General features: G+C 40.7%; 2 protein-coding genes and 1 long non-coding RNA gene across 5 annotated transcripts in view; 1 reads left to right on the forward strand and 2 right to left on the reverse strand.

Moving 5' to 3' along the window:
• Window positions 1-9,289, reverse strand: part of RINT1 (RAD50 interactor 1) — a 27,608-nt gene extending 18,319 nt beyond the window's left edge. Inside the window, exons 1-5 of one of the 2 annotated variants that reach the window (XM_067468815.1) lie at window positions 9,174-9,289; window positions 6,366-6,437; window positions 4,542-4,606; window positions 3,684-3,873; window positions 1,587-1,828 (exon numbers count right to left, since the gene is read on the reverse strand). In XM_067468815.1, the coding sequence (XP_067324916.1) occupies window positions 1,587-1,828; window positions 3,684-3,873; window positions 4,542-4,606; window positions 6,366-6,413 (545 nt within the window). In that variant the 5' untranslated portion in view covers window positions 6,414-6,437; window positions 9,174-9,289. Of the gene's footprint in view, window positions 1-1,586; window positions 1,829-3,683; window positions 3,874-4,541; window positions 4,607-6,365; window positions 6,438-9,165 lie in introns of both variants that reach the window. The other variant, XM_067468814.1, reaches the window with a different exon arrangement.
• LOC137097172 (uncharacterized) lies at window positions 9,271-14,711 on the forward strand. The gene is made up of 2 exons (XR_010910017.1): window positions 9,271-9,482; window positions 13,644-14,711. It is a non-coding gene; the product is annotated as an uncharacterized lncRNA (long non-coding RNA).
• Window positions 14,471-17,886, reverse strand: part of PUS7 (pseudouridine synthase 7) — a 33,070-nt gene continuing 29,654 nt past the window's right edge. For both annotated transcript variants that reach the window (XM_067468816.1, XM_060778361.2), the window contains one exon: window positions 14,471-15,344. In XM_067468816.1, the coding sequence (XP_067324917.1) occupies window positions 15,208-15,344 (137 nt within the window). In that variant the 3' untranslated portion in view covers window positions 14,471-15,207. The remainder of the gene's footprint in view (window positions 15,345-17,886) is intronic.

Below are 17,886 nucleotides of genomic sequence, written 5' to 3' on the forward strand. Positions count from 1 at the left end.
GATGGACCTGATTTGAAATCATCATATCTCTATGACTACATATCCATGAACAAAGCTCTTACCACTTGACAGGGTGGGTCATAGAGTTTCAAATAACTGCTAGATGCTTCTCCCAGCCCACAAACAGCCCCTAGCCTCAGTCATTCCCAAGTTGGTGACCCTGCAACAGATGGCCCAATGAGACAGTTCATTTGCACGGTCATTTTTAGGTTTGTATCTGGTTCAATATGGTCAGCAAAACTTTATAACTCATTAAACTGTTTGTAAATTTTTGTATAATTGTAACATATTACCATCGTGAAATATACTGCTTTGAAACTGGGTCCACCATTTTGAAACATCCTGTATTATGTCTTAAAAATTGCAGTAGATGTGCAAACATGACCAGATATAACAAGGGGAAAGCTCACTATAAAAACAATATTCATATATAGTGATAAAAAGATTATCTAAATAAGACTGCATTGAAAATTATTGTAAGAATCCTAACACCAGAATAGAATGGAATAGAAATGTGCTTTGAACGTGAAAAATATAAGATGAGGTACCATGTCAAATTACTCACACAAACTATAGATATTCAGGAATGCCATAAACTACAGTTAGTCCTTAGAATCCATGGATTCAACCACCCCTGGTTTGGAAATATTCAAAATAAATTTTAAAAAGCAAGCCTTGATTTTACTATTTTATTTAAGGGATATCATTTCACTATTCCATTGTATATAATGGGACCCACCCCCTATTGTGCTTCAGTATTTATATTTACATTTTAAATGTACTAAATGTTCATATGAAAATGTGATTTTTATTTCCTGTGCTGGTCTACGACTGAAATAAGTGATTTGATTTGATTAATGGGACTTGAGCATCCACAAATGTTGGTATCCAGGGCAGATTCTTGCACCAAATCCACTCAATAAAGAGACACCTACATTGCCTACTTTTCTTAAATATAAGATTTATGACTATTAACCAAGACATGTGCTGTTTCAATTAGTTAATAAATACTAAATCTTTTAACCATTTATAGGTTATTTTCTCAATCTGAGAAAGTACCAGGTAAAGCAGCATTAAAATCCTAAAATAAATTATTGTAAAGGTCATATAGTTACACAAAGTGGCCACAATTCAAGGAAGAATTAAACATGTCTAAAACAGTGGGTTTCAACAGATATACTAAACTGTGTGTTTGGTGTGTTGGAAAATTTGGTGAGAGTTCTGGAAGCAGAGCTTGAGAAATGTGATTTTGGGTCCAACTGATATACATCTATTCAAAGTTTGCTTCAGATCAAAGTTGTAATCCCACTGTATGGGGATTGGCACAGATAAGTAAGACCCTGAGCACAGAGTTTATTCCTCCTGCGTTAACAGCTGGGACTGTAAGCACAAGAGACAGTTCAAAATGACTAACATTCTACTAAGAAGAGTCTGAAGAGAACTCACAGGGTAGGGGTGACATTCATCTTCTCCATCAGTAGGATTTTTACAATTTTGGCAAGGGTTCCTTTGTATCATGGGACATAAATTCTTGGTAACTCTAACTTTTTGCCCAAAGCATGTCCAAGAAATGGGGTGATTTTTACCTTAATTCCTCTATTTGTGAAATCCACTTTAAATAAGCAAGGTGCCGTTCAACTTCTTTCACTTGACTGATCAATATACCAAGATCCTCCATCCATGGCTGGGATGTCAACAAATGGCTATTGATTGAACCACACAAAATATTTTCCTTCTCTAGAAGCTGACTGAGAGACTTCTTAGAATCTTCTGCATTCTGTAAGGCCTTCTGAATTCTTTTGGGAACTTCTGATGAAACTGTAAGTACCTTTATAAATATATATACAGATATGAAAAAGTAATAGGAAGCCACACTTCATAAGGTATTTCCATTACGCAGCACAAAACAGTATTACCCTAATATTTTGGTCAATTTTGGACTTAGCATGGCATTAGAGATTACCGTATATACTCGAGTATAAGCCGACCCGAATATAAGCCAAGGCACCTAATTTTACCTGGGAAAACATATTGACTCGAGTATAAGCCGAGGGTGGGAAATGCAGCCACTACAGGTACATTACAAAATAAAAATAGATACTAATAAAATTACATTAATTGAGTCATCAGGAGGTGAAATGTTTTTTTAATATTTACAAAAACCAATATAAATGAACAATGCAACAATATTAAATCAAAACATCAAATTGTCAATGTCTATAACTCATGACTGCCTGTACTAGGCTGTGGGACTGAGCTGAATGAGGTAAAATGGGCAACAGAAATGGAAACACAAAAAACCTAAGTGGAGGCCCCGTATGAACAGTGTGTCTATTTAGTTTTCAGAAGCACTCCTTTTGCACAGCCAAAATCTCCTTCAGCAGCAACTCTCTAATAGCATTTTGTAGGAGTGGAAGCCTACCATTGGGAAATTTACATCCGTTTTTATCAGAATCTAGAACAGTATTTCCAATGTAAAATATGTTAAATGCAAACTTTAAAAATGTATAATGTTAAGGAACAAGACTACCACCACTTGGACTTCTCTACTTTTGGCATTATGCATGTTATATACAATTAGTTGTATCTAATTCAACAATCTACTCTCCACAGGAAAACTGAAGGGTGGGGAGCACCTAGCCTCCACAGTTTTGGTTGTTTTTGTTTGTTTGTTTGTTTGTTTGTTTGTTTTGAGACTTACCAATTAGGAATAGTACAGGAGTTAGATCTTGATGAGTCAAAATGATGGGCCACAACTGAGAAATCATTAAATGGTGGGATAACTGCTAGTGTTTAAAGGAAAGGATGGACAATAAAGCAATAAAGAAAATAAAAGGAGGCCCACTGATTTCAACACTCAAATGGTGAAAAAATGGCAAAGGAAATGTTCAATAAACAAAACAGACATGCTCCCAATAGGATAATTAGATAACAAAACCTATCAGATAAAAATATGAAAAAGTGAAATAATCAACATTGTCGACCTCTTAAAATCTGACGGAACAATAAAAGGTTAAGAGGAGTAAAAAGACAAATGTGGACATACTAACTGGTTTGATTGGCATAGAATGACACAGATGATCACAGAATGGAAGAGAAAGAAAAGCCAGAAGCAGATCTAGAACAAATTTTAAAATGGAAACTAGAGAAGGAGAAAGGTATTGTGGGAAATATATATTTTCCTAGATACAGGAGGTTTTTTTATTTTTGAAGTTCAACAACAATATTTTATTATGGTCCGAAGACCCTTATTCAGTGGAATAAGGGTCTTCGGACCATAATAAAATATTGTTGTTGAACTTCAAAAATAAAAATAAAAACGAAGTATGCCAGTAATGGGATTAAGAACATCCACAAATGGATAAAATTTACTTCTTAATCTCATTACCTGCATACCTTGAGGCTGAAAAATCCTGGTACTTCTTGAAGTCCTTTACCAATGTTGTTTTAGATATGGGGAAAATTTTGTCTTTCTCCTTTTTTTCTGTAATGTGAATGTGTAATGCTATATTCTACTTATATAATCTAATTAAAAATTAAAAAGTTGTTTCTAAGTTGTGAACACGAGGCTGGTTTAGGAGTGAAACAATACATACAGACAATAATAGTTGGAAATTTGGCTGAGAAGCTGTGTTTCTATCATACATTTAACTGTCCCCCTTCGCCCAAAATATATAACTCACCTGCTCTTCTAACTTCCTTTTGTTTTCCAACAGCTGTTCAATAAGTCTGCCAAGCTTGTTTAATGAATCACAATCAATGCCAACCTCTCTTTCCACAAATTCAGACACATAAAAAGGGATATCACAGTTCTCTGGGTCTCGAGGCATTCTCTCTTTTTCACTCTGAAGGGCTTCTTTCTCACCTGCAGGACTGGATTGAAAAAAACTTCTTGTTAATCTCTAGGGCAAGGACAGACCACAATCCTGTGGCCACGTGCAATCTTCACGTACCCTTCTTGCCACCCTCACAAATACTTTTTCTGGCAAAGAGGGTGAAAGGAAAATCCTTGATATGTGATATCAGTTAAGAAATGTAAAAGGAAAACTATAAATCTGCTGTTCACCTGGAAGTTCATGTATTTGTAACCTAACCTTTCCCCCTACCCTATATGTCTGTATGTGATGTTTACCCTACCCCAGACCACCCCCATGCCCGATGTAGCCACTCCTTTTTGTCAGTTTTCCCCATTCTTCCATTCTGTACTTTCCCCTCACCCTTCACATGTATCCCCATCCAACCCCGTCCCCCCATCTAATCCTAACTGTTTTTATATATATGCAAACTTTGTAATAAAGATTATTTTTAAAAAAAAGAACAGCTATTTGCATTGTAATTATTTATTTATTTATTTACTTGCTTACTTACTGTATTTATAGCCCACCCTTCTCACCCAGAAGGGGACTCAGAGCAGCCTTCCAATAGGAAACAGTTCAATGTCATATCAAACAAACATAATTAGATCACAGGCTCCTCCAGCAGTCCAGTTTGCCATAAAACTGGATTGCTCTCCAGTTTTTGTTTTCTCTGAGAGTACTCACCTAAAAGGCTCAGCGTATTCCAAATCTTCTGTATCTTGATCTGGGCCATCTTCCTTTTTAGTGTCCTATTGAGAGAGGGGAATCACTATATGAGACAGATTTGCTTGGTCTGTGATCTGTGTCAGCATTCAGCACTGCAAACTGTTCACTCGCTGTTTTCTAATCTCAATTTTTGTATCACTTCTAGATGAGCAGGCTAGAATTAATATAATAGGCAGTAGGCCAACCAGTTATTTTGTATTGGCAATTATTTGAGACCATCCCAATTTCATAGAGAAAAGGGGAAGGGAATATTGCGGACGCAATATTGGCCGCAAAGACATATTTCTTTGCGGCCTTTATTGCTGCGGCATATGCCCTTAGCAGGGCATCAAGCCATGTTCGATTTGGCTCACTCGAATCTGAACGCCACACGCCCTCTAGGCTCCCCTTCCTTCGCTTCATCGCTGCCAACTTCTCGTTGAACCAAGGAGCTGGTTTAGCTCAGCTACTTGAGAGGGGCCGTTCCGGATCAATTCTGTCTATTGCCCTAGTCATCTCCCCATTCCAGAGAGTGACCAGAGCATTGACAGAATTACCTACTGAGGTGGCGGGAAACTCCCCAAGAGCCGTCAGGAAACCATCCAGATCCATAAGCCTCCTGGGGCGGACCATCTTAATGGGTCCTCCACCCCTGCGGTTAGTGGGCGCAGTGAGCCTAAACCTGATCTGGTAGTGGTTGGTCCATGGCAACGGAGCGGTGGTCAGCTCCTCTATATCGCCACCATCCCCGCATCCCTGGCGGAAAACCAGATCCAATGTGTGTCCAGCACTGTGAGTAGGGGCAGTTATTAGTTGGGACAGCCCATGGTCGCCATGGAAGACATGAAGTCCTGAGCCGCTCCTGATAGGCTGGCCTCGGCATGGACGTTGAAGTCCCCCAGCACAATTAGTCGCTGGGATTCCAATGCCAGGCTCGAGACCACCCCAGCTAGCTCAGATAGGGAGACTATAGTGCAGCGGGGTGGACTGTACACTAACAGAATCCCTATTCTGTCCCGGTCGCCTACCCTCAGGTGGACACATTCAAAATTAGTTGACTGCAGGATGGGGCACCTGGTCAGGGAGATGGAATCCCTGTAGACCAATAAATGGTAATGTTATGTAGCAATAACTGTATTTACAAATTTAGCACCAACACATCACAATGTATTGAAACAGCTGTGGATCCGGATGGGAGACAGACTACATTGAATAATACAGAACGTTGAATGAGCAAAGATTGGATAAGTGAGACTCTACTGTACTATAATATGCTTCAAAAATCACAGAAGCATATAATAAATGCAGTACAAGAGAGTTAGTAATTACCACTGTCACTCTTTTAACTAGTGCTATGCTAATAATATAATATAATGCAATGTAATATATTGTATACACATAGAATATTTATATTATAATGCAATACAATATAATAATGATATTACAATTATATAATTTATATTGCATGTAATATTACTAATAATATTACAATATAATGGTATTGTACAATATATTAATATATAATACTAATATTGTACTATGCTAACAATATAGTATATTGTATGTATATATATCTTGTAAGCCGCTCTGAGTTCCCTTCCGGGTGAGAAGGGCGGCATATAAATGTCGTAAATAAATAAATAAAGGTGACCTCGATTAATTCAACAGTAAGATGGTAAAATGTATGCAAGGCATATTTCACTTTAATTAGCAAGCTTAGGACATAATTAACTAGTGAAAAACAGATAAAGAGAATACAATTATTAGAAATATGCCTAGAAAATGGCAAATAAATCCACATACCTCTTCAGAGAACAAAGGTTCTTCACTTTCAACCAATGGTTGCGCCATCTCCAAAGAACACGATTAAATATTCTGCAATGAAAGATTATTTACAATTTGATTAATTAAAAGTTGGGCACAACCATATGTATATAGGATTTTATCTTGAAAGCAATGCCAGAAAATTGAAACAGGGTCAAAACCACATATATACACATATACACAAATATACACACACAAAGCACATACACACAGACTGGGCCACAGCAACGCATGGCAGGGGATGGCTAGTCTATATAAATAAAAATGTAATGGTAGTTTGTGGGATTAACATAACTCAAAAACCACTGGACGAATTGCTGCTAAATTTGGCCACAAAACTCCTACTAACCTAATGAGTGCCCATCACTCATCACAGTGGAGGACCTTCTTGCAGCAACACCAGAGGCACTCCAAGTGGCCAGCTACTGGTCAAAGGACATTTAATCAACTACAAAACTCACAAATTTTGTATTCTGTCTGTTTGTTTGCTTTGTTCTGTTAGAAATGTAATATAATCGACTGGTTGAGCTGACACGGTAAATAAATAACCATCACTCAAAAAAACTGTTTTTGTCATTTGGGAGTTGTAGTTGCTGGGATTTATAGTTCACCTACAATCAAAGAGAATTCAGAACTCCACCAATGATGGACTTGAACCAAATGTGGCACACAGAACTCCCCTGACCAACAGAAAACACTAGAAGGGTTTGGTGGGCATTGACCTTGAGTTTGGGAGTTGTAGTTCACCTACATCCAGATAGCATTGTGGACTCAAAACAATGATGGATCTGGACCAAATTTGGCACAAATATTCCATATGCCCAAATATGAACACAGATAGAGTTTGGGGGAATTAGACTTTGACATTTGGAAGTTGCAGTTACTGGGATTTATAGTTCACCTACAATCAAAGAACATTCTGAACCCGGAGTTTCGGGATACGATGTCATCTGTACGCAGATGATGTCCAACTCTGTCACTCCTTTCCATCTACTACTAAGGAGGCTGTTCAGGTTCTGAACCGGTGCTTGGCTGCTGCGATGGTCTGGATGAGGGCGAACAAATTGAAATTGAATCCAGACAAGACAGAGGTACTCCTGGTCAGTCGCAAGGCCGAACAGGGTATAGGGTTACAGCCTGTGTTGGACGGGGTCGCACTCCCCCTGAAGACGCAGGTTCGCAGCTTGGGTGTGATCTTGGATCTTGGATTCAGGCTTCAGCAGTGACCAGGGGAGCATTTGCACAGTTAAAACTAGTGCGCCAGCTGCGCCCGCACCTTGGGAAGCCTGACTTGGCCACGGTAGTCCATGCTCTAGTCACATCCCATTTAGACTACTGCAACGCTTTCTACGTGGGGTTGCCTTTGAAGACTGCTCGGAAGCTTCAAATGGTCCTACGATCGGCAGCCAGGATGCTAACAGGAGCGGCACTCAGGGAGCATACCACTCCACTGCTGCGCCAGCTCCACTGGCTGCCAATTTGCTACCGGGAAGAATTCAAAGTGCTGGCTTTAGCCTTTAAAACCCTAAACGGTTCTGGCCCGACCTACCTGTCCGAACGCGTCTCCTCCTTTGAACCAGTTAGGACATTAAGATCGTCTGGGGAGGCCCTGCTCTCGATCCCGCCGGCTTCACAAGCACGCCTGGCGGGGACGAGAGACAGAGCCTTCTCAGTGGTGGCCCCTCGGCTGTGGAACGCCCTTCCTGCAGATATTAAATCGACCCCCTCCTTGCTGGCATTCCGGAGGAAAGTAAAGACCTGGCTGTTTGAACAGGCATTCGACTAAATAGTGTGATTGATTGACTGACTATCGGAACACGGAATATCGGATAACGAGTTTGGATTCTGATTTCATTGATGAGACCTGATGGATTTGTTATATTGATGTAGTGATGTATTGATATTGATGTTTAATGATGTTTAATGATTTGTGGAGCTATTGCTTTTAAATACTTAATGATTTTGTATTGTGTATACGTAAATTGTTGTGAACCGCTCTGAGTCGCCTAAGGGCTGAGAAGAGCGGAATACAAATTTTTTAAAAAAATAAACCCCACCAACGACAGAATTGGGGCAGAAAATACTTAAGGCCATCCAGTCCAACTCCCTTCACCAGAGCAAGAAAATGTAATCAAAACCCTCCTGACAAAGAGCCATCCAGCTACAGATATAGATAGATATATAAGATTGATACAAAGAGAGATATAGTATCATAGATTTGAAAGGGACCCCTAAAGAAGCACAATTATATGTTGCATATTCCAGAATAGGCAAACCAGACAATCTTCACATCTACATTGACAAAGAAACAGCAATAAATACTGTTTACTCACAAGCATCAAGAAATTACATAGATTAGAAGCCAACATTTTCTCATTACTTTATTTTCCAGATCACCAGACTGAGCCACAGCAACGCGTGGCAGGGGACGGCTAGTTTCATAATAAATGGCGTGGGGAAAGCAATTCCTCTACAAGCAGGCCAAAGAACCAGTTGCCTGCCAATGTTATGGGCAAGGGGGCTTAAATACAGTCCAAGGGCTCCTTTGGAATAGAAGAAATTAGTCAAGGGAGGTGTAATCCTAAATGGAAGAATGCAACTCAGCCCTGGTTGAGAGCAACTGAAAGCAGGACAGTCCTGAGGCGGAGTGGCCATATTTCCTCCCAAGTTTGGCCGTTGCCAGGTAACAACCCCCCCCCATGGAGTAATCCCTTAGCAACCACTCCCCCCCCCCCCCCAATTTTGAGGAGAACGAGGCGCGCGCGAGGCGTCCACCTACCCACTCACCGGCCTCCAGGTTTAAGCCACGCCCCTTCGCTTGCCCCGCCCCTAACAGCGACGCGTCAGCAGCAAACTCTGCCAAACCCGGCAGCCCGCCCTCCTTCTAAGCGAGCAGCAACGCGAGAGCGGAGAGGGGCGCGTGCTCGAACAGGCCCGTCCCCTCGCTCCAAGGGTCACGTGGCCACCGCAGCTGCGTCCCTGCCTGGCCGAGGGAGGGTGGAACAGCCAGCACTCAACTTCCGGCTTGGGTTTCGGAGCCATTTTCCTCCTGCGGCGGAAGTGACGACAGTCCATAACATTACAAAAGGGGGCGAGGTAAGTGGGAGGAAACCCAGCATAGCGAACTTGTGGTTGGCTAGCAAGTTACATGTGCCTCCAAGTTGTGTGTTGTGGCAATTTCATAAGGCTTGGCTTAGGTCAGGAATACTCACACCCCTTCGAGGTCCCTTCTGTATAAATTCTACATTATCTGATTTGAACTGGATTGTATGGCAGTGTGGACCCAGAATGCCAGGGCAGAAAATCCCACAAAATCTGCTTTGAAGTGGGTTATCATAGAATCAAAGAGTTGGAAGAGATCTCATGGGCCATCCAGTCCAACCCCCTGCCAAGAAGCAGGAATATTGCACTCAAATCATCCCTGACAGATGGCCATCCAGCCTCTGTTTAAAAGCTTCCAAAGAAGGAGCCTCCACCACACTCCGGGGCAGAGAGTTCCACTGCTGAATGGCTCACAGTCAGGAAGTTCTTCCTCATGTCCTTGTAGTTTGAAGCCATTGTTTCTCATCCTAGTCTCCAGGGAAGCAGAAAACAAGCTTGCTCCCTCCTCCCTGTGGCTTCCTCTCACATATTTATACATGGCTATCATATCTCCTCTCAGCCTTCTCTTCTTCAGGCTAAACATGCCCAGCTCCTTAAGCCACTCCTCATAGGGCTTGTTCTCCAGACCCTTGATCATTTTAGTCGCCCTCCTCTGGACACATTCCAGCTTGTCAATATCTCTCTTGAATTGTGGTGCCCAGAATTGGACACAATATTCCTGGTGTGGTCTAACCAAAGCGGAATAGAAGGGTAGCATTACTTCCCTAGATCTAGACACTATGCTCCTATTGATGCAGGCCAAAATCCCATTGGCTTTTTTTGCCGCCACATCACATTATTGGCTCATGTTTAACTTGTTATCCACGAGGACTCCAAGATCTTTTTCACACGTACTGCTCTCGAGCCAGGCATTATTGTCCCCCATTCTGTATCTTTGCATTTCGTTTTTCCTGCCAAAGTGGAGTATTTTGCATTTGTCACTGTTGAACTTCATTTAGTTAGTTTTGGCCCATCGCTCTAATCTGTCAAGATAGTTTTGAATCCTGCTCCTGTCCTCTGGAGTATTGGCAATGGCTATCCCTCCCAATTTGGTGTCGTCTGCAAATTTGATGATCATGCCTTTTAACCCTTCATCTAAGTCATTAATAAAGATGTTGAACAGGACTGGGCCTGTTCAAGTAGGAATAAGGCTTGGCTTAGGTCACGAATCCTCACACCTCTTCGAGGTCCTTTCTGTATAAAATCTACATTATCTGCTTTGAAACAAGCATCCCGAGCTCTGAGGATCACCTGGGAAGGAATCCCACTGGAGCATTGCAGCACACCCAAATACCTTGGAGTCACTCTGGACCGTGCTCTGACCTACAAGAAGCACTGCCTGAACATCAAGCAAAAAGTGGGTGCTAGAAACAATATCTCAGATATGCAGATGACACCACTCTGATGGCCGAAAGCGAGGAGGAGCTGAGGAGCCTTCTCATCAAGGCGAAAGAAGAAAGCGCAAAAGCCGGGTTGCAGCTAAACGTCAAAAAAACCAAGATTATGGCAACAAGAATGATTGACAACTGGAAAATAGAGGGAGAAACCGTGGAGGCCGTGACAGACTTTGTATTTCTAGGTGCAAAGATTACTGCAGATGCAGACTGTAGCCAGGAAATCAGAAGACGCTTACTTCTTGGGAGGAGAGCAATGTCCAATCTCGATAAAATAGTAAAGAGTAGAGACATCAGACTGGCAACAAAGATCCGCCTAGTCAAAGCCATGGTATTCCCTGTAGTAACCTACGGATGTGAGAGCTGGACCTTAGGGAAGGCTGAGCGAAGGAAGATCGATGCTTTTGAACTGTGGTGTTGGAGGAAAGTTCTGAGAGTGCCTTGGATTGCGAGAAGATCCAACCAGTCCATCCTCCAGGAAATAAAGCCCGACTGCTCACTGGAGGGAAAGATACTAGAGACAAAGTTGAAGTACTTTGGCCACATCATGAGGAGACAGGAAAGCCTAGAGAAGACAATTATGCTGGGGAAAGTGGAAGGCAAAAGGAAGAGGGGCCGACCAAGGGCAAGATGGATGGATGGCATCCTTGAAGTGACTGGACTGACCTTGAGGGAGCTGGGGGTGGTAACGGCCGACAGGGAGCTCTGGCGTGGGCTGGTCCATGAGATCATGAAGAGTCGGAGACGACTGAACGAATGAACAACAACAACAGAAACAATATCATACAAAAGCTGACTGGCACAACCTGGGGATCACAACCAGACACAGTGAAGACATCTGCCCTTACACTATGCTACTCTGCTGCTGAGTATGCATGCCCAGTGTGGAACACATCTCACCATACTAAAACAGTGGATGTGGCTCTTAATGAGACATGCCGCATTATCACGGGGTGTCTGCGCCCTACACCACTGGAGACATTACACTGCTTATTGCACCACCTGACATCCGCCGGGAAGTAGCAGCCAATAGTGAAAGGACCAAGGCAGAGACCCCTTCAGCTCATCCCCCGTTTGGGTATCAGCCAGCACGTTGACTTAAATCAAGACATAGTTTTCTTAGATCTACAGAGACACTCGCTGGAACACCTCAGCAAGCGAGAGTCCAAAAGTGGCAGGCTCAAACCCATTCTACACTGCCAGACAATCCACTTTATCAAAGCAGAAAATCCACACTATCTGATTTGGATTATTTTTGGCCCCTTCCACATCTTCTATATAAATAAAAATCTAATGTTAGCTTGTGGGATTAACATAACTCAAAAAACACTGGACGAATTGACACAAAATTTGGACACAATACACCTATCAGGCCAACAAGTGACCATCACTAATAAAAACACTGAAAAACACAGCGGAGGGTCTTAAAAAGCTAAAAAATCAAAAAGATGCTACAGCACATATGCAAAAACAACTCCCCTGGCAAACAAAACACACAATAGTGAAGTCGTCCCATTGGCTTCAATAGCATATTCATTTGCCTGGTGTCCCTATGGGATGTCTCTTACTTGATGTCCAGATGTCTCTTACTTGATGCCTCTTATAAAGGATATCCCTTGTTTAAGTCTTGGAAGCTTTCCTTTTATACATACAGAACAAGATGCCTCAAAAATCCTGTATTGTGGCATGTGAGCTTTCCATAAAGACAGAAACGTGTACCTGTGTCATTTATGAATGTGTGCAATGTGATCATTTTACAGAGATAAAGGTTGGTGTTTAGCTGGAACACAAAGCCTATTAATAGTGATTTCTGATTTTATCATTTTTATTTGCCATCTTTTCATAATAACAGTGAAAGCAGGGGAACAAAACCGGAGTGAAAGAAAGTAGGAAATTAGATAGAGAGGAGGGTTACTAGTGAGGGGTTGGACTAGAGTGGGAAGGGGATGGAACGGGGGAGGGGAAGTAGGGAAGGAGTGGGGTGAATAGAGAAAAATAGGGGGGTTAAGGGACTTCCAGTCCATGCCACAGAGAGATAATATTTCCCAAATAATATTTTTGTGGATAGTCCGCTATTTTTGTTATTTCGGGGTTTTTTTCTTTTCTTTTTTTCCCCATTCTTTTTCCGAATTTTTATAATTTCATCTTCTCTTGCAGGTAAATTTTCAGTGGTAGCCAGTTGGTTATGGTCTTTAAGTAGTTGCGTATTCATATATTCTATTACTTTCGCTGTCCATTCCTCAATTGAGGGGGGGGGGGGGGGCTATTAAAAGTGATTTCTGGATTGTCAGCTCTGCATGCCATATCAATTTCAACTGCCCTATGCTGCTGTTTGGACGCTTTCTATCAATGCCAATTAGTACTTACTGAGGGACGATAATGATTAGAGGGGTTATTGTTGGGAATGGGCTTGCACTGGAGGCTGTTCTGAATATTGCAGGGATAAGCAGCCTCAAAATCACTTTTAGTGTTCGTCATTCTCTAGCCATTGGTTGGAGATGGAAGTACATTAAAATATAAGACTTTATTTTTAAGGTATTTGTACCGTAGAGGGGGAAGAAACCACTCTGAAACAATCTAAATCAGAAATATAGGTTTCAATTTATCCCTTATTTAAGATGAAGCCCTGATACTGGAAGAATGGGTAATATTCTAGATCAGCCATCACTCCCCTTCCTGTTCTCTGCAGTGCTCTGACAATATGCCCTCCATCTTTTCACAGATGCAATTGGATACATGAGATCAACCAACACTGGAGTGTGGTCAAGAGAAAGAAGCTGTTAACAAGGAAAGACACAACAAGCTAATCGAGGCTGTAGCAGTTAGTTCTTTTTTACCTGAAACGACAGGGAAGGGAAAGGTTTTGCCACCTCCTGCCTTCTGCTGAATTATTGGAGAGTAAACCACTTTTGCACTTTGAACACAGTTCTCACCAGTGGGGCGAAGTTGAGGATAAAATGGGAGGTGGGACAATGGAAGATAAAACCAGACTGTCACTGAAAACTGGAGCAATAATAATAAAATAATAATAAACTTTATTTGTACCCCGCCACCATCTCCCCAATGGGGACTCGGAGCGGCTTACATGAGGCCAAGCCCAAACAACAAATACAATAAAAATAAAATGAAAACACAACCAAAAACGCAAACAGTAAACAGTAACATCATAATAAAATAAAACATGTAAATACATAGCAATATAAAATTACAATAGACACAATGACAATGGCAATGGGTGGGCTGCATGTAATGATTAAAAGAGAGACTAATTAAAACTAATTTAAGATTCGGGCGAGATAAAAGAGACAGATTATTTGCGGAGAAGAGCTCATTATAGCGGGGGTTGTGGAATCAGACTTTCCCACAGAAAGGGGGACAACATATACTCCAATGACAGAACGTTGAGGCTAAGCAGTTGTGTGGGATTGTATACCTATGGAAAAACAGTTGATCATGTAGAAAGTTGGATTGAAGCCAAATTATCTAATAAAAGGAGGATAAAACTGACTTCCAATTTGATTTTAGAAATAAAAACAGACAACACAAATGTCAAATTCAGAAGGGCCATTTAATCCTGTCATTTTAGGATAGATTTTCCTAGTTTATCCATTGCCTGCAACAGACAAACCATGAATGTTGGAACCAAACAACAATAATTAAGGAAACACATCCATATCTAGTTCATCATATCTAGTTTTACAAGTGGAAACAGGTTGTGAAAAGACACAACCATTTAATAAAATTGCATCCCAAATAAAAACAGGTACATATATTTACACATAGACATGGACATCACGGCAAGGGAAATAGTTGTAAACCCAGATCCTGTCAGCAGTCTTAAGGCTAAATATATCTATTCTCCAGATATAAATGTGGATTCATCAGTACTCTATCCTAATTGGTATCACCGAACTGAGCATGCCTGCAATCAGTTTTATTTAGTATCAAACTCAGGAAAACACATCTACTACCATATTTGAGAAAACATTTTGAATATTTCTGAAGACCTGAAATCACAGACGAAGCCATCAATTTTTCTGCAAGCCAGTCATGTTGCAATCTGCAAATAGCTCCAGCGCCATGTTTTCTTTAACAGTTTGAAAACCAAAAAACTTACATTTTTACGAACACCATTTTGCAACAGATTTCAAATTATATACGTTAAGTGAGTACAAAAATACATTTTAATTAGAAAGTACCGGGGGGGGGGGGGGGGACTACTAAAAAAGAACCCAATTTTTATGTTAAAACTTTATCCAAGCAATTCCAAGCAATGCAAAAGATCATTAGCGTAGCCATATTGTATTTAGCTGTGTCTGTTTTTTTATGCTTGTGTCCATCTTTAGCACTTCTCGAATGGCCATTGTGGCATAAGTAGATGGTGGAAGGGAGAAGTCCATCTTCAAAGCCTTGTATTTGCCTTCTGTGGAAAAAAAAACATGTCTATCTTAATCACTGTAATAACCACCTATGATACATTTTTTCAGTTCTTAATATCACTGCCAAGATCTCCGTGTTGAAGGTATCTCACAGCCTGCTTTAACTATCTGACAACATGATGATAGACATAATTTACAAGTAGCAACACCATTCCCAGCTTCATTGTTTACATGGAGATACCAAATTTAGTCTGGGATGATTTGTAGAGAAATGCAAATCCTCATCTGCAGGAATCCCATGGCTTGATTATGAGCGAAATCAAGGGAACATTTTTCACTCTGGGTGGGAGTCTTAATCTCAGCTGAGATGGGGATTCACACCCTTCCACAACAGCCCACCCAGAGTAACAGCTCTTGGAAGTATCTTAGTCATGTTCACATCTTGAGACAGGGATCCTCAAACTAAGGCCCAGATACGGCCCTCCAAGGTCATTTACCCGGCCCTCGCTCAGGGTCAACCTACTCTGAAATTACTTGAAACCACACAACAACAACAATCTTATCTCATCAATCAAAAGCAGGGCCACACTTCCCATTGAAATACTAATAAGTTTATATTGGTTAAAATTATTTTTCATTTTAATGATTGCATTGTTTTAAGTGTTTTGCACTATAAATAAGATATGTGCATTGTGCACAGGAATTCATTCTTTTTTTTTCAAATTATAATCTGGCCCTCCAACAGTTTGAAGGACTGTGACCTGGCCCTCTCTTTAAAAAAGTTTGAGGACCCCTGTCTTAAGACATACCTAGTACCTACACTTGTTTTCTTTTGTGTCAAATTGTAACTACAGGAGCTATATGTAGTGTTAAATCCATCTATGGAAGCAGGAACAGTAAAAAATGAATTAAACAAATCCACCCCTCCTGTTAATGGCCGACCCAATCAAATTTTAACCATGATTTTTAAACTCAATGTTCTGTGTATTTCATAGAAATACATTTTAATATACAAATTTTACATAATATTTTATGATTATATGTGTTTTTATCTATGTTGTGCCTCAAGGAGAGGCAGGTAAGAAATACAATTATTATTATTATTATTATTATGATTAACTAGCAGTCCCCTGCCACGCGTTGCTGTGGCCCACATGGGGGTTCTGTGTGGGTGGTTTGGCCCAATTCTATCGTTGGTGGGGTTCAGAATTCTCTGTGATTGTAGGTGAACTATAAATCCCAGCAACTACAACGTCCAAATGTCAAGATTCTATTTTCCCCAAACTCCACCAGTGTTCACATTTGGGCATATTGAGTATTTGTGTAGAGTTTGGTCCAGATCCATCATTGTTTGAGTCCACAGTGAACTCTGGATGTAGGTGAACTACAACTCCAAAACCAACGGACAGTGCCCACCAAACCCTTCTAGTATTTTCTGTTGGTCATGGGAGAACTGTGTGCTAAGTTTGGTTCAGTTCCATCGTTGGTGGGGTTCAAAATGCTCTTTGATTGTAGTTGAACTATAAATCCCAGCAACTACAACTCCCAAATGACAAAATCATTTTTTTTTGAGTGAAGGACATACATTGGGTTGTTAAGTGTCTTGTGTCCAAATTTGGTGTCAGTGGTTTTTGAGTTCTGTTAATCCCACAAATGAACATTACATTTTATTTATACAGATGAGGTTAACAACTCTTGTAGAAAAAAGGAGCAAAGCACTGAGGGCTCTGCCCAATCTGCCTTTCAAATAGAGCATTTCAACAGCAACCTTGCTTCCAATAATTTTTCATACTTGCCATCTTTCTCATTCAGATTTATTATTTCTTTCCACAAAGAAATTCCCATTTAACATATCTTAATGCTCAAGAATTTATGGGAATGGAAGGAATAAATGGGGAATATTCACCAATTCGTACAAACTTTAGTGTTAAACAATTAAGATTTGTCTCCTTCGTATGCCATCAGTTGGAGACCCCTCCCCGCAGCACCAACCACCGCTGTGAGCCAGTGAAGACGGGAGCTCGGGGACAGTTCCACCTTGTCTTCTGTGCTATGCTAATTTATAATGTAATATAATATATTGTATATACAAATAATATTTATAATATTATAACATCAAACAGTATAATACTACTACTACTACTACTACTAATAATAATAATAATATATTATTATTATTATAATTATATATATTTATATTACATGTAATATTACTAATAATATTACAATATAATTGTATAGTACAATATAGTGATGTGTAGAATCATAGAGTTGGAAGAGACCTTGTGGGCCATCTAGTCCAACCCCATTCGGCCAAGAAGCAGGAATATTGCATTCAAATCACCCCTGACAGATGGCCATCCAGCCTCTGTTTAAAAGCTTCCAAAGAAGGAGCCTCCACCACACTCCGGGGCAGAGAGTTCCACTGCTGAACGGCTCTCACAGTCAGGAAGTTCTTCCTCATGTTCAGATGGAATCTCCTCTCTTGTAGTTTGAAGCCATTGTTCCATGTCCTAGTCTCCAGGGCAGCAGAAAACAAGCTTGCTCCCTCCTCCCTGTGGCTTCCTCTCACATATAGTGTTGATA

This window comes from Anolis sagrei, chromosome 5 (assembly GCF_037176765.1).
Source record: "Anolis sagrei isolate rAnoSag1 chromosome 5, rAnoSag1.mat, whole genome shotgun sequence".
Classification (NCBI taxonomy): domain Eukaryota; kingdom Metazoa; phylum Chordata; class Lepidosauria; order Squamata; family Dactyloidae; genus Anolis; species Anolis sagrei.